This window comes from Leptonotus elevatus, chromosome 3 (genome assembly GCF_054856555.1).
Source record: "Leptonotus elevatus isolate MCC_2025b chromosome 3, RoL_Lele_1.0, whole genome shotgun sequence".
Taxonomy (NCBI): Eukaryota; Metazoa; Chordata; class Actinopteri; order Syngnathiformes; family Syngnathidae; genus Leptonotus; species Leptonotus elevatus.
In genome coordinates this window covers 1,197,741-1,217,931 of record NC_141241.1, presented here as the reverse complement: position 1 = coordinate 1,217,931, position 20,191 = coordinate 1,197,741, and the positions used below count along the sequence as shown (strand labels likewise).

At 44.1% G+C, this 20,191-nt stretch overlaps 1 protein-coding gene across 1 annotated transcript in view; it reads right to left on the bottom strand.

Moving 5' to 3' along the window:
* Positions 1–20,191, bottom strand: part of LOC147176593 (neural-cadherin) — a 222,590-nt gene that overhangs the window by 55,148 nt on the left and 147,251 nt on the right. Inside the window, 3 exon segments of the mRNA XM_086071071.1 lie at positions 9,123–9,400; positions 10,983–11,218; positions 18,054–18,238. Coding sequence (XP_085927197.1) covers positions 9,123–9,400; positions 10,983–11,218; positions 18,054–18,238 — 699 coding nt within the window.

The window sequence follows — 20,191 nt, the reverse complement described above, 5'->3', positions numbered from 1 at the left end:
CATCTGCGATGATGGCGAACAATTAGCGGCCGATCACCTGCAGCGTCGGGCGGCGGCATGATGGCGGCGAGGGAATCCTCCGGAAGCAGGGGTGCATTTGAATAGCTGGCAGGGGGTTGAGCAATAAACGACCATCGGGGAGTCCTAAATGCGAATAAATATCCAATTGTTGCCAGTCGACGTTTTTAATCCCGCCCCCCGTGGAGTCATTTGCATATTTGTGTTTTGACATTGGAGACAGAAACGCGCTGTTTGGCGAAATGGTCTCTTGGGCTTTTGGCACCTAATCAAGCAGGTAATTTACACAAAGAAATATTTACGACGCAGGTGGCTAATCTGCATTCGATGGGGTAATGCCAGTCAGCAGGTGGCGCTAAAGTGCATAGAAATTGGATAGCAACATTCCTGTTTTGCATCATACTGCTGTTGGCTCAGTTTTTGCAGCGACAGAATTTGGCCATACTGACTTTGTCTGGCCAATAATAAAAATAGTAACTCTTAAAAAAATATATGTTTTATAGCTATTTTTAGGAGTTTAGTTGGTCTATGCATTAAATAGGACGAACCCCAAAAAATGTTGCCTAGCAAATAACCTGAAAATTATTTTTGGGTTTCATTTGAGCACTTTGACATTCCTTGTTCTTTATTTAGGCGTGTGTAGATGGGCGGGGTGGGGGGTAAATGGGGGTGCTTACCAATTTTGATCGTTTTTGCAATTTTAATATGTTGCGCCATACTGAGTCCAACTGGCTCATTTCATGAATTTATTTGTGTTTTTATTAATGAGCTCTGCGCTTAAACATGATTTTGCTCCTCAAATTCTACCTAGCGCCAAATGTGAACGCTGTGGGAAAAATCAATCAAAATGGGAGCAATTTGATTGTGTTATGTTGTCTATCAGATGGAACTTTGGTGTATGATGATTTGATATAATAACTCATGATGCCGTTTCCGGATATGAAGTCTTTGGCTTTTCCATCTAAAAAGTGCTCAAAAGTCAAAGCTGGCAGCATTATGCATGAGCTTCAGTGTTTGTTGGCGCTAAAAGTCCCTGAGGAGCACAACTCAAGGCCGGTGACACTGACTGCCAATGGCTGACTGGTCGCAAGGACGACTTCCTGGATAAACACCGTGAAGGGCCTCGCACACGCACACACATTCTACACATTTATTGTTAAAAATGTCATTTAAATAGTGCCCAGTCGCACTTTGAAGCCTCAGTGGCGAGACAGGCAGCCAGAAGCACACATGGCGCTCTGCTGGGACCTAAAAGACTCGCAGACCTTGAGTGCAAAACTTTGGACACTTTGAAAAAGCATGCAAAATGGCATTGGGCAGCACCAAGACTCGCTTTTTTATTGAATTTCCAGAAGAAGAAAAAGGGTGAGGGAGAGAAAAGGCCATCTGCTGGCTCTACGTATTATTGTCAAAATTGCTCTTGGTTACGTTTGTTGCTTGGCAGAATTTGTGGGACATTTTCATTTGTGTCCCAAAGCCCATTACAAATAATAATCGAAAATGAGCTCCAACCAATTTCCCTCACAATGACGTTTACTTCCATGGTGATGCAGGGCAGAGGGCTTTACAGGGAGATTGGCATGAGCAAATGAAATCACTCCCAAAACAGCAACAGCGGGAAAAACAAGCATGCGTGTTTCTACCCTTTGGGGTAGATGCCACGGACTTCCGACTTGTCAAATTGACAAATTAGCGGCCACTGATGGCCGCGTTCCAACACTCGCATCCCCACCCCTGCGCACCCAGGGAGACAGACACACGACACACTCGCACCCGTCGACGGGAACGCGCAACCGAGGAGCACAAAGGCGGAAGCGCAAGAACTGGAACGCGTGCCCACACGTCGCAAACAGGAAACGGAAACAAAGCTGATGTGTGAAAACCAGGAAGTCGGAAGTCCCGCCTCCTCCGTGGCATATACCCCTAGAGATTGAACCGATTAGTCGACTACTCTGCGTCATCGTTTGAAGCTTGAAGTCAAATAATGGCTTATCATGTCTTTTTGTATCTCCTTTTCATATGGGACATCTGCTGACAAAATGTCCAGCCAACAAGGTGACGGTATGTTAACTAAAAAGACAGAGTTTATAATACAACAATTGAGATACAACAACTTTGAATATAATAACAAATCAGGTAAATTTCTTGCAAACCAACTTCAACGTAATCGGGAAAAATCGCTTATAACGGCTATTAAAGGTACAACTGGTGAATGTACACAATCACCAGAAGAAATTAATCAAATTTTTTATAATTATTATCACAATTTATACTCAGAAACTAATAAACCTAACCCAGAGCATATTGAGGCATTCCTCAGTAGCTTAAGTATACCTCAGGTAACTACTGAATATAAAGATATGTTAGATGCACCACTTACTATAAACGAGTTGTACAGTGCTCTAGATAGTATGCCAAATGGCAAAGCACCCGGCCCTGATGGTTATCCGGCTATATTTCTAAAGCACTTCTGGTCAATGCTTGCTCCACTATTCTTAAGAGTAGTAACAGAAATTAAAACTAATGGTCACATACGCCCACACATGAATACAGCAGCAATTAAACTTTTATTAAAGCCAGAAAAAGACCCCACCCTTCCATCAAGTTACCGTCCGATTTCACTAATTAACACTGATATTAAAATTATCACTAAGGCTTTTACATCTAGATTAGAAACAGTAATCCCGACAATCATTCATAGCGACCAAACAGGCTTTATTAAAGAGCGTCACTCTACTAATAATATTAGAAGGCTCTTTAACCTTATTAGTATGTCACAGCGGCATGATAAAAAGGCAGTTATTATATCATTGGATGCAGAAAAAGCTTTTGATAAAGTTAACTGGTCCTTCCTCTTTGCTGTTTTAAATAAATTTGGCTTTGGGAAGTCATTTATTCACTGGGTGTCAGTATTATATGATTCTCCTAAAGCTACTGTTACTACTAATGGGATTATATCTAAGAGTTTTACTCTACAGAGAGGCACAAGACAGGGATGCCCACTGTCGCCTTTATTATTTGCAATATTTATTGAACCGCTTGCATTAGCCATACGCCAGGAAAGAATGATTCAAGGAATTCACTCTGGGGTAACAGAACATAAAATTAATCTATATGCCGATGATATTTTACTTTATTTAGAAAAGCCTGCTATTTCATTAGGGGAAGTATTTAACTTAATAACTAAATTCTCACAGTTATCAGACTATTCTATTAACTGGACAAAATCAACACTTCTACCTATTACAGAAAATTCATGGAACCCTGCAAGCCAGGACCCATACTACTCATTTCCTATAGGTAATTTAAAATACTTAGGCATAAAAATCTCACCTAAATTAACTGATTTAGTTCATTTAAATTTCACTCCACTTCTGGATAGCATTTATAGTGACTTGGAGCGCTGGAATAATCTTCCTATTTCTCTAATAGGACGAATAGCCACTATTAAAATGAAAGTTTTACCCAAAATAAACTATTTTTTCTCAATGATTCCATTTAAACCTACGGCTAACTGGTTCCAGTTGTTGGACTCAGCCGTTACAAAATTTTACTGGAAAAAAAAAAAAGCAAAGATTAGTCTATCTACTCTTCAGAAAAATAAATCCAAAGGAGGTCTAGAGGCACCAAATTTTATGCACTATTATATAGCCAACCAGCTACAATATATTATTTTATGGGCACAACCCAATAGAGATACTAACTGTTGGCTGGAACTAGAACAGAAGGATTGTAATAACCTCAGACTCCTAGATTTACTCTTTATTACAACATCGATTAAGCGCCATAACTGCTTTAAAAATCCAATGATTTCCGCCACCCTGACTGCCTGGTGGAAGGCACTAGAAATGACAAAAGCCAAAGTGGAGCCCAGCGGGCTTTCTCCCCTATGGCATAACCCCGACTTTCAAATTAACAACCAATCGTTTTATTTGAATGTGTGGGAGCAGAAAGGAATTACACATCTCCACCATCTCTTCTCAGATAATATGTTTATATCATATACATCCTTGCTCCAAAAATATAAAATAAAAAACGGAAACTTTTTACATTATTTGCAAGTTAAAAGTATGATAAAGAAACAAATTCCAACACTCCAGGGTACGCTCCAACCGCCTGTTTTAGCTAAAGATATTACCAAGCTTTCTCCAACAACAACAAAAAAACTCTCAAAAATATATAAGTTACTTTCATATACTGATAAAACGTCTTTACCCATCTCAAAATGGGAAACAGACTTGTCTATAGCTCCGGAATCTGTCTTTTGGATTCAAGTTTGTGAAAATGTTTTTAAAATGACAAAACACACAAATTTACAACTTATCCAATATAAAATTATTCACAGAACATACATTACTCAATATATGATGAAGAAAATGGGACTCTCAGACTCCGACATTTGTCTCCAGTGTTTACAAAACACTACAGACACTTATTTTCATGCTTTATGGTTATGTACTCCGGTTATGTGTTTCTGGACTAAAGTCTTAGAAAAACTTTCCGCTGTCTTGGACTGTAGGATACCGTTCTCTCCAAACTTGTGTTTGCTAGGTGACTTAACAACAATTGACTTACCACATAAACAATTTCAATCTATACTTGTAGCCCTTACTATCGCAAAAAAAACAATTCTTGTTAACTGGAAAAATAAACAAACTTTGAATATCGACCAATGGTCTAACCTCCTCATAAATCATATTTTAATGGAAAAAATATCTGCCTCAAATAAAAACCAAATGTCAAAATTTAAAGAAACATGGTCTACGTATATAGAATTTTTTAACCTAAACTTGGATTTTAATTCTGCCTGTTAGCGAGAGCCACAGCAGCGTTATAACTGGCATTGATGTTTCTGTATTAGGCAATTTGTAACTAATGGTTGTGTTTCCATAGTCAGGAACCCGGCTGCTGCCAGCGGGATCGAGCGGATTCACCTCCGATGGGCACCAGGGGTTGATATTCGGATTCACGGCATGCCAGTGGGTTAATTCTGTGGGTGCTGTCCCCCCTGGCGGGGAGTGGGCGGGTCTCCCCCTCTGTTGGCTGCTGGGTGGCGGCTGCGTCTTGGCCGTTCCCTGGGTCTCTTGGGGGGTGCTGCGTTGCGGGGCTTTCCCTGGTGTCGGGGGCGGCGCCGTTCCGGCGCGGTCCGTCGCTCTGGGCCCGGCGACGCGGTTCGGGGCCTGTGGGCCGCCGGGGTGCCCGGTGGTTCCCTCTCCCCTCCCCCTTCCTCCCCCTTGCTGCCTCTCCCTCCTCGCCTCTCCCCGCCCGTCCTCCGCCTCCCTGTCCCCTCTCCCTCGTCGCCCTTCCTCCTCCTCTCCCCCTCTCCTTGCGTCCCTGCCGCTGCCCCCTGCCCTTCTTGTCGTCCCCTTCCCTCCTCCCTTCCCCTTCCCCGGTACGCCTTCCTTCCCCTCCCCTGGGCCGGGGGCTCCATCCATGGCCCGGGTCTCGGTGCTATGGGGGCCGGCGGGGGTGGCTGGGGTTTGGTGTCGTGCCCGCCCCGCTCCGGTGGGCGTCCTGACACCTCGGGCGGGACCCAGTATCCGGGGGGCGAGCCCTATCGCCCCGCCGGACGGGTCCCATATGCCCGCCGGGGTCCTGGTGGGGTGGGTGGGGGCTTGGTGGGCCGGTGCGCCTCCTGCCCCCGCCCGGTTGGGGGGGGCCCCGCTGGTCACACCTCTTAACTCACTACACTAGGTTTGCACAATACACTTTTATAGACATATAGGGCACATAACACACTTTGGGGGGTGGGGTAGGGTGGAAACACCGTCTTCACCCTACAACTCCCCTCCAATTTTAATACACCACACAACTTGTGGGTGGGGGGGGGGGCTTGGGGGCTTGTGGGGGTGCCATCGGTTGGGGGCCGCAGTATAGAGCAGTGCTGCGGTCCCCTGTCCGTGTCGCCACCCCCCCCCCCCCCCCCCGCCCTATCTATTTTTTTTAATGCACCACATACACTCAGCAACATGCTTGGGTGGCGGGTGGATCGGAGCGTGGGAATATCATTTCCATCGGCTCCGGTTCACCTGCTCCTAATTTTAATGCACCACACACACACACTTGTATATACACTGGGTGGGGTCACATTCACGGTTTAGGGGTAGAGTTCGCCAGTCCGCGAGCTGGCGGACTCAGTAACAGGGGTTAATTTTCACAAAGAACGCTGGGGTGACGACCGGGGCCTTCCCCCGCTGGGCCTGGGGTTCGGGGGTGTCGGCCGCCCTCCGGTGCCCCCATCTCCCCCTTCTGCCCCCGGTGTTCCGTCCTTCCACACGGCGGGGGGTGGGGTGGGCGCGGCTGCCCTCTCCGCTCCGCTGTCCGGCCCCTCTTCGGCGCCGGTGCCTGGGTGCGGGTGGTCCCCGGGGGCTGGGGGTCGGGGGTTGGGGGGCTGCCGGTTGGTCGGGGTGGGGTCGGGGGGGGGGGGGCGGCTTTGTTGGGGGGGGGGCGGTGGTGGGGGTTGCGGGGTGGGGGGGTGCTGGGGGTGGGGGGTGTCTGGGGGATTGGGGGCATGGGGGCGGCTGGGGCTGGGTTGGGGTGGGTGGCGGGGGGTGGATGGGGGGCGGGGGGTGGTGGGGGGGGCGGGGGTTGGGGGCCGGTGGGGTGCCTGGTGGGCCTGCAGTGCCCCGTCCTGCTGCGTTGGGCCGGGGGCGCGGGCCGTGTTGGGGCGGGGGGCGCTCCTGCTCCTGGGTTTGCTCTCCGGCCGGTGGCCCTGGTGGGGCCCGGGGGTCGTCCTTTGGCGCTGCCGCGGCCTGGGGGGCCCTGAGGTGTTGCGCTTGCTCTGTTCCGGCGGGGGTCGACGGCTCCCCTCTTTGGTGGAGATTTTCATGCATGCCAGATCCACCACACCAGCATCTACCGAAACTCAGACACAATCTGTTTCCTCCTCAGGTTATTGAATCGGTGGAGGCTGGTGTCTCGGATCTCACGCGGCTTCGTCTGTCCTTCCTTCCTTTTCTCGGTCTCTCCGTTGGTCTCTTGAGGCCTCCCTGACTTTATGTTTTTTGGATTTGTTGGGGTCTGGATGTTTCTTGGGCTGGGGAGGAGTTCTGGTGGGGGGTGTCTGGTCGGTGCTGGATTTCACCTTCCTTGGTTTTCTTCGGTCCCCTCGGGTCTCCTGGTGTTCGATTTAGGTGAACGGTATAAGATTTTTTTTTCTAATAGGTTTTCTGGTGAGCTAACAAACACACGCACGCACGCACGCACACACACATACTCACCCACACACACAAAAAAAAAAAAAAAAAAAAGTATGTATGTATGTATGTATATATGTATATATGTATGTATATATGTGTATATATATATATATATATATTTAAAAAAAAAAAAAAAAAAAAAAAAAAAAAAAAAAAAAAAAAAAAAAAAGAGCAATGATGATGACATTTCCGAATGAACAATACTGAGCTCTTAAAAAAAAAAAAAAAAAAAAAAAAAACAAGGTGACGGTCTTCATGCGTCCATGCAGGTCCCAGAGTACCAAAATAACCTGGCTGAGGACGGGCATAGCAGTTAGCCTTGCTAGCTTTGGTGATTCCGATCGCCGCTAGTCTTAAAAAAATGATCATAGTCGAGGCACAAAGTGAAACTCCATCTTTGTCGCCAAAATGCACAGACAACAGCTCTATGATAACGATGACTTTAATCGTCGTCGAAATCATACGATGCAACGGGCACCGAAAACGCAACACTGAAAGCGACATTCGCGACCGTTGCACCGTGCTGTAAATATGTCAATGATCTTATCGATTGATTTCAACTCGACGTTCATCACATTAAAGTTGACTACAGAAAAGTTGTTCAAACCGTAATGCCCAATAATGTTATGTAGTGATGGGAAAAATGAAGCCTCATGAAGCACTTGCAATACGTTTTACTCCTCCAGATGGTGCTCTTGGTTTCATTATAAATGCTAGTGCAATGAAAACTGATGACATTTCCACTGCATCTTGAGTGCCATCTGGAGGAGACAAAAAATATCACAATTGCTTCATGAAGTTTTCATCAAGCTTCATTTGTCCATCACTACAAGTTGGTCATATTTGTTGCTAGGAAGAATTACTTGCGCTCCAAAGCACAATAAAAGAAATAGAAAACTGTATAACACGACACTGCAGTGTTTCCATGGCGACAAATTGCTCACTTGACGCAAGGTGTTCCGATAAAACCTCCTCGGATGATGAGCCACGCGCTGCTTCAGCAGGGTATGAAATTTGTATCCTGTGTCACATCCTGCTCTGAGAGTCCTCCCTGCTTGTTTTGATGAACTCCATTACCCATAATCCCCCTCCAATCACGTTGACATGCTCGCCGTGGCCTCCGAGCCGCTGGTGGCATTTGTTTGCGTTCAAAAAATAATAAGCCGGGCAGCAGCGAGGGTCCGTCTAATTCCAGACAAAAGTGGCAACCGCTCGGGACTTGATGACTTGCTATGAATTATTGATGTGTGTGCGGCGTAGCAGGCCAGCAAGTTTCTGTGACAAAAAGGTGCGCTGGCGAGCGCTGACCACAGGGGGCTCCCGCTTTTGTGATTATAATTACACTGACATTTGCCACTCACCAACGCATCAACGAAATGTATTCTGCAAACGCATGACAATGCGGTAAAGCGCTCTTTCATAAGCTCGGCGCTTGCTGTGAAAAAGCAGGACAAGATATTATCCATACAGTAAAAAAAAAAAAAAAAAAAACTCCAAGGCAACCACCGTTCTCAAAATAAATAAATAAAAAGAATGGAAATAATCCACTAACTCAATATAGTTAATGGGAGTCTTAGACACATACTATCATGGTTAATGCTCTTGCTGTTATAGTATGTGTAGAAATAAATAAAACAACTACAAGGAATCCACAGAGGAAATAAAAGTGTGCAACACATCTGGTCAAGCACGCACACACAATGTACGTATGTGTCGTATGATTAATGCGCAAACTCCTCTTGCAAGTTTTATTCGACAACTACCATCTGGCACAATAGAAATCGACAGAAAGGCTTTGAAAAAAAAAATCCAGAAAAAAAAAAACACAAAGCAAAAAAAAAAAGAAGAAGTCCATTACTCTAATTGAAATAATAATTAGAAATAAGCCGCAAGGCCCCCACGAACCTGTAGCCATGCTGGGTGTCCACGCACACGCCCCCATTGAAGCAGGGGTTGACGGGGTAAGCGTCGCAGGGCTGATGAATCTGCTGGCGACCCGGGCAGGCGCAGACGGCGGCCGCCTCCACCGTGACCGTCACCAAACTCATGGAGCCGCAGTCCACCACCGTGGCCGCGTCTCGGACGTCTACCGCGTTGGCGCAGCCGCCCGCCCCGCCGCACTCCGACTGCGGGCACTCATCCACGCGCACTTGGTAGACCCGCACCTGCAGGAAGGACTGAAGCTGCAAGGAAGGCAAAAATTGAAGTCATTTCTGTCCCTGGAAAGTCAAAAAGCAGAATTCTGGGTTTAAGAAATGATGTCGTCTGCGCCGCTGCCAGGATGGGGAATGGATTTAGGGTTAAGGTTGAAAATGTATGGTTTGAAGCCAGGGTTGTGATTTCGAGCCAAGCCAGGTTGGGGTTTGAAGAGAATTTTAGGGTTTTCAAGATGGTGCTACATGATCAAAGTAGGGTTTCAAGTCGAGACTGGTGGTTCATGCTAGGTTTTCAAATTGGGGTTTCAAGACACTAATAGTATTTTAAAACGGAGTTTGGAGATTAGTTTAAGGTTTCAAACCAGTGTTACAGTTTCAAAATTGGGCTTTTGTTAGAATAAATGTACATAAGTTATCCCACATTTACTCTTATAGTATTGCAAAGCATGACTCATGCTGTTGCAGTCGCAGAACAGGAACTGCGCCCTTATCACAAGATAAGGACTGAAACATTTTGTTGTTGGAACGCCGAGTAAAAAAAAAAAATCAAAAGAGAGGATTCGGGAGAGTGTGCCTCAGAGCGGGTTGGAGATTGTAACTGAGCACATCTCTGTCCGTTCTCCTTGCGAGTAAAAATAATCTAAGTCTCTTGTCTTCCTTCCTTGTCTATTGTTTATTAAATGTTGTGGGCTGACTGAACCTGACAGTTTTAAATTAGGATTAGGATTTGAAGTCATAGTTGGGGTTTCAAATTCGGGTTTTAAATCAGGCCAACGCTTCAAGTTATGGTTTCAAACTGGTATTATGGTCTCTAAGAGGGTTTTTTTTAAGGCGGGACTAGTGTTTCAAATTAATTGTCAGGGTTAGGGTTTCTAAGTATGATTCCATGACAAGGTTATGGTTTTAGGTCAGTGTTATGGTCAAGTCAGAGTTAAGGTATCAAAGTAAGGTTTTAAGTCAGCGGTAGGACTTCACCTTAGGGTTTCTAAATTCCAAGTTAGGGTTTCATAGTGTGTTTCAAAGACAAAGTTAAAGTTTCAAGCCAGTGTTACAGAGCTTCAAAGCAGGGTTTCAAGTCAGTGTTATGATTTCAAGTGAGGTTTAAGGTTTCAAATTAGGGTTTGAAGACAAGCTTAGAGTTTAAAGCCAGTGCTCCTGTTTGGTAGCATTTTAGGTCATGGTTAGAGTTTCAAGACAGGTGGTTTGGGGTTTCAACGTCAGGTTAGAAGTCAAGCTTTGTGTTTCAAGCCAGCATTAAAGTAGGGTTTCAACTAAAGGCGACCATCAGCATGAAATTTTAAGTCAGGGTTATTATTTCAAATTACGGCTAGAAACCAGGGTTATGGTTTCAAAGTAGGATTTGGAGCCAGGCGTTTCAAAATGGTCTTTCAAAGTAGGGTTTAAGGCCTCGGTTTGAGTTTAAAAGTCAGGTTTTAAGTCAGGGTTAGTGATTCAAGTTAGTTTTTATAGCTGCTGTTATAGTACATTGATCTGACTGCTAGGTTAGCTTAGCATTTTGCGTAATTTTACATTAATTGTATTATCACTATTCTTTTTCATTTCAAATTTTTGTATTGAAAGTCCCACTTGCCATCAGGATCCAACCGACCTTCTGTTTGTGTGCCGCCAGATATCCATGCATCTTCTCGGGCTGCAGGAAGGTGGCGCTGCCGCCCGCGTGCACGGCGAAGCGCACGTCCAGCATGCGGCCGGGGACGTCGCTCAGGCCGAAGACGTTGACGTCGGACGCCGACACCGACAGCATCTCTGACAGGAAGTCGGACAGCAGCTCGTAACGGCTGCGCTGCTTGCCCCGCGGCTCCATGAACTCCTTGGCCGTCATGTCTGACACGCATTGACAAAAAAAAAATACATTAAAAAGACGTAATCTAACGAGAAGGAAGTTATACTTTCCCCCCTAATAATTCAAACGGCAATTAAACATGTAATCGTTACAAGAACAAGAATGTCTTTGATAAAAAGGCGGAATCTGATGCAAAGAAAGTTTTTTCCCCTTATTTACTCAAACACCAATTAAATATCACATACATTTTTGAAAGAAAAAAAAAGGAACGTGATGATGAGAAATGTACTTTTCTTTTCTTTAAAATTTAAAGTAAAAAAGTAATTGGACACATTTCATCTCAATAAAAACAACTCCAATTGACAAAGTGGTAGTAACATCTATCTCAGGGGCGGCCATTTTGTCACTTGCTGTCGACTGAACATGACATCACAGAACGAAAGGGCTCAGCTAACAACCAATCAGTGCTCACCTGTTTTCTGTGTTCGGTCATGTGACATTTGCAAAATGGCTGCCCCCTGAGATGGATTTTGCTGCTTAATTCATTCTCCGCAAACGCATTATTAATCACAATGTCGTGTTTAGACGAGTTGGGCCACATAAAACATATGGTAAAGAAACTTTTTGACTTAAAAAAAAAAATCTCATGCTGGAGCACCAATTGCACTCGTGTTGAAGCAAAGCCATTTCGGAAAACATTTGAATTCAATAAAACCAAAGCTATATGGATGAATTATTAAAAAAGGCTTCTTGTTGTTTGGAATGTTTGTGTGTGTGTGCGAATATGTAAATGCACCAGCTCAAGGTGATTACACTCCGGACAATTTAGCAGCTTAATTTCCAATCACAAGCGCAGAGACCCAGAGACCAGTCAAGTCATGTTTTATTCACCGCCGCGATGTTGGCCATGCAAGTCAGGGATAGGTTGTGAAAATGAAGACACCATTGCCGCCAATGTAGGGTTCTCTTCAGGGTTTCAAGTTAGGCTTTGTTAGTCTTCTAAGCAGGGTTAGCGTTTCGAGTTTGGATTTCAAATTTGGGTTTCAAGCCAGAGTTAATGCTTCAAGTTAGCGTTTTAAGCTTGTGTTATGGTTTCCGAGTCGGGCTTTTAGTCGGGATTAGGCTTTTTAAAGTAGGGTTTGAAGACTTGCTTAAGATTTCAAGCCTGAGTTACAGTTTCAAAGTAGGCTTTCAAGTCAGGGTTATTCATGTTAATGTTATTCATGTTTAAGTTTCAAAGTAGGCTTTAAAGACAAGCTTGGAAACTCTTTTCCCGTCCACTTTGCATGTGCGCTTCTTTCTTTTGCTCCTTTTGGTTTTGACGAAGGACAAATGAAGCCAAAGAGTGAAAAAGCAAGCAAAAAACCAAAGGGCTTCTTTGAAAGAGGACAACGAGCCAGTGAGGAGCAAGACTAAATGCCGTATTTGAAAGAAAAAAACAACAGCAGGCCTAATTTGATTGTTTGTTTCTCTTGACAGCTAATTGACACGCAGCGCGATCTTTGTTGTCGTCTATTGATTGACAGGCTACACGGGAGGCTTTCATCAAGCCCCGTGTAGAAATTGTCTTAAGTGAAACGCGCGTGTACACAAACATTCTCTTATGAATCAAAATGAATGGAATGTAACAAGGAATCGGCATAAATGACTGCGCCGCTTTTGTTTTTGTCTTCTTTTTTCCCCCACTGAGAGAAAAACAAGGATATCAGAGGAAAGGCACGCATCAAAGACACTTCCTCAGCTGGGAGAGATGCGGCAAGCTTTAGTCACACGCATGCACGCACACACACACGCACACGCACGCACGCACGCACACCCACACACACACACACTGGTGAGAGTCCTCAACAAGTCAGAGAGAAGTGGAGTGTAAAATTCGAGGGAGCGTTTCATCCTTCATTCATCATCCGCCAGTCCTGACTGTCTTCTTTCATCAGCCACGTTTGGCAAAGAACAAACAAAAACAAGCAGCAGGCGGACAAAAGTATTTGGACGCGGCTCATAATAAATGCATGACAACTTGTGCGTGTGGACAATAATAATGGGACACGCCGCTTGTTGCAGCTTCGTGGGTGGAATGCAATGGCAAAGCGTTCGTTCGCTCATTCATTCATTCATCATCCATCCATCTGTCAATCCATTTCCATCCATCCATCCGTGACTATCCATCAATCCCTCCATTCATCCGTCCATCTATCCCATTCTCCATCCATCCATGTTTGTCCATCCATCCACCCATCCATCATTCACCCATCCATCCATCCATCAGGCCATTATCATCCATCCATGATTGTCCATCCATCCATCAATCATCTACCCATCCATCATCCATCAGTCCGGAGATCAATCTAACAATCAATTCATCTAACAATAAAACAATCATCCATCCATCTATCCCGCTACAGGTCTAGCTATAAATCGATTTTGATGAATTCATTCACCAATCAACATATCAAACAAACCACCCATCATCCATCCATCCATCCATCCATATGTCAATAAACTTGTGATGCATCGAGCCCTCTATCATGCATTATCCATCCATCATTCCATGCATGTAAACTGAGAGCAATTTAGACAGGATCTTAAAAAGGAGGTCGGACGAGCGCCGAGTGAACGTCGGCGGCAAACGTCAGCTCTTATCCGTCCGTCCGGGCGGAGGAGGACGGACGAGGGCTGACAGGGAGACGGTCGGAAGTAAAGTGGGCTGCGGGGGGAAGCCTGGTAAGTCCTAACACTCTGTGACAGCCTCTGCACCTGGCGCACATCCAAACACACTGCTGCTCTCTCCGCCCTACAGGCTGCGTCTCCATCTGAATACATTATCCAGCACACACACTCTAAATGCAAAAAAAATAAAAAAATAAAGCATTTTAAATGGCATCTGCGGCGGAAGACTTTTTTAAAGAGGTTTTTGAAGGCTCCCGAGGTTTTGAAAGATGCCTTGAAAGCCGCAAAGTACTCGGCGATACGACAACGCTGCAAGTTACTTCAATTGCTGCTCAAGTTGATTGGACCGCCAAGACGGCAAAAAGCACAAAGACTGATTGAAGAGTCCAATCAAGATGCAAAGGAAGAACAGCGAAGGACTCAGAACTGTTGCTGGAGTTGCAAAATCTTCACGAGCAGGCATACAGAATATCCACAATAAACAATCAAATAATAATGGCTGCGTGAACCCAAAATGGCCAACTTGGACTTTTTGTGGGTCTCCTCATAAAAGACATGACTACCAAATGTCATGGTTCTCAGTGAAACCAGATATCTTTGACAACATTTCGAGCGGTGGAAGAATGCAGTAGAAACACCTAGAAATGCAAATGGTGGTTTGAAGTAAAATGTCTTGACTTTCTGTGTCTTTTTGGAAATGGCTGCTCGAGACTCTTTCGTGGGTCTGCTAATGATTGCCATGCCAACCAAACGTCATCATTCTCAGTGGAAATAGCTTTGGATGCAGAATGTTCAAAAATGATGACAGCAAATCAACCGTAAAATGGTTGACAAACCAAAATTAGACTTGCTGTGTCTTTCAAAGAAAGTTTTTTTGAGACTTTTTTTTAGTTGATCTATTCATGATCCTGACACTGCTTCCAAATTTCATGCTGTGAAGTTAAAATATCTGTGAATTTCCCCCCAAATGATGGTAGGCAAAATCTCTAGGAGGAATCTTAAGACACCTAAAAATGTTTTGGAAAATACTGGAGTTGCTTCAAACCAAAATGGCTGACATCCTGTATCATGTCTTCTTGAGACTTTTTGTGGGTCTACGGGGGCCGAATTCCTCCCAAAAAGATGATGTTCCTGAGTGAGAGTGGCTCCCGGGGCTGAATTTTCCCAAGCTAAGCCGCGGCTAAAAGAACTTCATCCTTCAGGACAGACAGAAGGGCACACTGAAAGCAGAAACGATTAAACGAGCGCACAAGATATTTTCCCAATTTCTCTGCAGTATCGATCCTCGCTCGCCTCGCCAGGAGGGAGAGAAATATTTAGGCAATATCTCACTTGACCGTGTCGCCTTTTAAAGGTCAAACTCTCAACAGGAGCACTTCATCAAGTGCGGGTCTTGCGTCGGGGAGCTTTTGTGGACTTTCAAGGACTTTGTGCTTTCTCCGCCTTTTTAACAAAGAGGAGCAAAATAGTGAGGCGGCGAAGGCGGCGGCTGCTGTGCGTTGATGTCGGCGGTTTGCATTAATCTCACGGCGGCGAGTGAAGTCGCGCGCGCTTATTGCATTCTGCATTTGTTCCCGGGAATGGGATTTAGAAAGTCAAGCCGCTCCGTAAGTAAGGCTGCAACTGGAATATTTTCACATTGACTCCAGCACGCTGACAGCCAATTGATGAGAGCGCTTATTATTGCACAACTCACCCGCACTTACACACTTTCACCTCCAGATGATCTCAAAGTCAGATTTTGGGGGGGATGATTTTCTTTTCCTCTGGATGGAGGCTCATAGTATTACATTTGATTTTTTATTGTTTAACAGGACACTCCAGACGAGTTCATCGCCTCTAACTAGACAGATTATGGAAAATTGCCTTCTTATTGTTAAATGCAGTTGATTTGTAACCACGGTGCTGTCACCGAATTCATGCAGCTCGTTGACTATCAGCCATTTTCAAAGCAGACTTCCCCATATAGCCAGCCGTAGAACAATTGTTTTCGGAATATTGTGTTCTGTGACAATACACTTTAAGCACATGAAAAGAAATATAAGACTCTCTTTCATCGGTTGAAAAAAAGCTTGTTTCCAGCTTCTTTTGTTCTTAACTCATTTACCGCCAAAAACGTTTAATGACGTATAGTAAAATCAAAATGAATGCTGCCAAAAAACGTTGATTGACGTTTGATATGGGGTTTTTTTCTCAATGAGCCGTGCAATGTATGTGCAGCGCTGCATTGTCATTAGGGTTGCAAAATCCCAAAAGACCCGCTAACTATGGCCAGCAGATGGCAGCATTGTATCTTTTTTCAATAGGCTGCCGTGTGTCAAATGACATGAAAACGTCTTAGGAAATCGAACGTTTCCAAGGATGGCGTGAATGATCAAAGCTTTTGTCACATTAAGTCTAATTCCCAGAACGTCACTAAACAAAAAATATTAGTGCCAAATTCACTGTTGTGCAGAGAATGTATCATTTCACAAAAAGCTGGTTTTCAATTTTCGCTCAATGTCACTCAAATGACCTATTTTCAAAGTAAAGGACGGAATAAGGTAGAATCATACTTTTATTTTCTAATGAAAGAATGGAATCCAATCTTCCATATGGTATCCATGTTTATGTAGTCATAGAACACAATATTCAGTTTGCCTTGAAAGATGAGTTAAAATGCTCGAAACCGGCTGGCACTGTCGGGGTTGTTTTTTTGGGATAACGTGTGGCAGAAAAGAGTTACGTAATCAGCATTAGAACAGGGCTTGCGTTCACCAACAACACTGGTTTCTGACCAAAAAGTGGAGAAAACAAGCTTTTGTGAAAAGAATCATGTCAAGCAGAACAGTGACAGTAACAGTCATATTGCTTTGCTTTTGTGCCACCTCAAACTACAAAGCAGCAAAAAAGAAGACTAACTTTTGATGCCAAAATGAATTGTTAAATTTATATCTCAAATCCCAAGTGATGCAACGTCGCCATCTGCAGTGATCTGTTTGTTTTGCAAATGTGAATTTCACAAACAAGCTGCGTGAAAAAATATATACTCTACAGTATGTTGGTGGCAGTAAACGGTTGGATTAACGAAAATAAGCGTCCATGGCAGTGAATGAGTTCATTGGTTGTTGTTATTATATATTTTGGGTGGATCTTTAGATAAAATGAGGGACTTTAATGACAAATTTCATATATTATTAATCGTACTTTCATTTTGGATTTTTTTTAATATAGGCCTAATGGGACGTATGCGATTTTGTAGAGAATTGTAAAAAAAAAATTGTTGAGTAATATGAATCTTATATGCTGTATTAATGAATGAAAATTAGTTTTTTCTTGACAATTCTGATGGTCACGTGACTGAAAGCAGGCCCGAGGGCAGCCCTGAAAATATGGCGTCATGCGTATATTTCCATTTTCCTTGCAGCCCAACTGAGCAATGTTTCCACCGGCTGCTCCATGTCACATTCATCTACCTGCTTGCTGCTTCCGCAAGACAAATCCTTTTATGTGCATCGACGAGGCGCCTTCCTTCCTTCCTTCCTTCCTTCCTTCCTTCCTTCCTTTCTCCTCCGCCAAACCGCCCGCCTCTCTTTGGAATGTTCTATTTCAATATCTGAGAGATGGTAAAAGCCCCTCAGCCGTGTCCTATTTCTCGCAGGCAAATGTAAAGTGGAGGAGACGGCGGTAGCTGTCACGTACACCAGGTAACTGTGGTCTGCCCAAGTGTGTGTGTGTGGGGGGGGGGGGGGGGGGGTGCGTGTGCGCGCGTGCGTGTGTGCGCGTGAGGTGCCTGAGATCCGAAAATATGCATCATCCTAAATGCGCAACAGTGTCCAAATGGGGAACAGTAATCAACTAACTGGGTAGACTTTTTTTTTTTTTTATATCATCATTAATGAATCAAAATCAAAATGAGAGTGCTTTTAAAACAAGAAAAATGTAGTGAAACTGGATAACACATTCATAATACTAAAATGACATAAATTGCGGTCGTACAGAAAAAGGAGTGTCTAGCAGTCGCTTGCAAAGTGTATTTTAATATTTTGAGATTTGTACTGTATATATTTTTATACAATGTATATATTTAATTTTTACATTTTCTAACACATTTACATACATTTATATCTGTTTTTGCCTTTGTATATTTTGTGAATGGTTTGAAATTTTTTGAATCATCTGACTTTTTTTTCTCTCCATGTATTGTAATATCGTATCGGGTCTTACCTGCAAGGCGGAGCGAGGCCGAGCTGTGCACGGCGTCGTCGGGCAGCTCTCGTACGTGCACCGTTACCGCGGAGACGGCGTCGGGCCACACGCCGTCCGACACGCGCACCAGGAACTGATAGTCGCCCGCCGGGGCGTTCTCCTTGATGATCACAAAACCCGTGCGCTTGTTCAAGATGAAGTAGCTGGAAAACAAAACACAAAAATCTGCAATTAGGTGACAACAAAATGTGAACCTTTTCCACCATTGGAAGCTAATGTGAGATTCATCGAATTAATTGCATAACTATTTGGTCGATAATTACTTGATTCTTTCTTGCATTTGGCTATTTACAAAAGTGTTTTTTTTTTCTACACTCTTGTACGGCCAATAAGAAGTCAACAATGAGTGTGTCATATTTGGCATTAACTTCTGCAAAAGTTGCTCCTCGGCATTGAAGCTGCATTGCACCAACATTGTGCGTGAACGTGGCGGTTTGGGCAAAGCGTGACCTTCTCCCGCCTCCCCAAACAACTCCAAAGTCCTCCAGACACTTGTGGGGGTGCGAGCGTGAAGCAATTAGGGCTCGATTGTCTGCGTCCGTCTCGCCCCGGGAACGTCTCTAGGGGGCGCCGCGGGTCAGAGCGTCGCTCGTCCAATTACGGGACGGATGCTCCCGCTCATAAATTAAAACGGTGGCCGCCTGCGGCCCAGCGGCGTGACGGGAAATGTTGAGACAAGGTCGAGACGAGGCCGTCGGGGGGCCGCCGACGTGCTGACCCCGTTGACCGAGGAAAACCCCTGAGCCTGCCGTGGTTCTCTTTAAGGATGACCTTTCATCATTTCAAGCGCACCTTGCACTTGTGTGTGTGTGTGTGTGTGTGTGTGTGTGTGTGTGTGTGTGTGTGTGTGTGTGTGTGTACGCTCTTAATTAAAATCATCAACTGCAATCAAAGTCTACTGTGATGCGTGTGCTCACCGAACCACACAGCATTGAAACACACACACACGCGCACACACACACAACCACACACGTTAATTAAGAATGAAAAATAATTGCAAGATACACAAAATAAGGCTACAAATAATATTCCTCTGTTTATCTGTCCATCAACTATCCATCGACTCACCCATCAATCATTTATTTATTTATTTATCCATCCATCCATCAATCTTTTCATCCATCCATCATCTTTAATTTATTCATCATCCATCCATCCGTACGTATGTCCATCCATCTGTTCATCATCCATCCATCATCTTTAATTTATTCATCATCCAGCTAGCCATCCATCCATTACCTTTTATTTATCCTTTATTCATTTTTAGCCGTTCATCAATCATCCATCCAGTCATAATTTTTTATGTATCCATCCTCCATCCATCCATCCAAACACCCGTCCGTCCATCCGCCCAGCCTTCATCTATCATCCATTCATCATCTTTATTAACCATTATTCATTCTTTGGCATCCATCCATCCATCCAATAACGTATTCATTTTACCTGACATATTAAAATAAATTTTCTTTTCTTTTTTTAGTTGATATTAATTTACAATCAAACCCCCTCCATCTCGGGTTCCAGGTTTGCAGTTTCAGTCATTGTTGGATTTTTTTGCGTTATTGTATTATTTTGCATTTTCGCTGTTTGCTGGTATTTTGTTTTGAGTTTAAATCCAGCTCGACATGAATACTATGAGAAAATGAATGAATGTATTAATCAATTACACAAATCAATAATTTTTTTAACTGTATTTACAAATGTGTTATTTAATTTCATTCATATTTCCATTCATCTATTCACACATTATTAAAACACGTGTATCAACATGCTAATGATGATGATGATTTATTAAATTTTTATGTATTTCTGACCACGTGTTTTGGTTTGCGTGTGAACGAATGGCGCCGGCGCTGCAAACTTTTCCTGCGGACCGACAACGACGGCAAATAAAATTGGAGCCAAACTGAAGCGGGCGAGTGAGGCGTTGACGAGGTGTTAACGAGGCTTTAAAGTACAACCTCCTCCTCCTCCTCCGCCCCCCGCCGAGCTTCCTTTTGGAGGATAAAACAGAAAAAGGGATGAAAACACTCCATCGCGCGCTTTTACGATGTCTTTTATGCCCCGTTTTAGTGTTTACTCCATTTCCCGCAGTG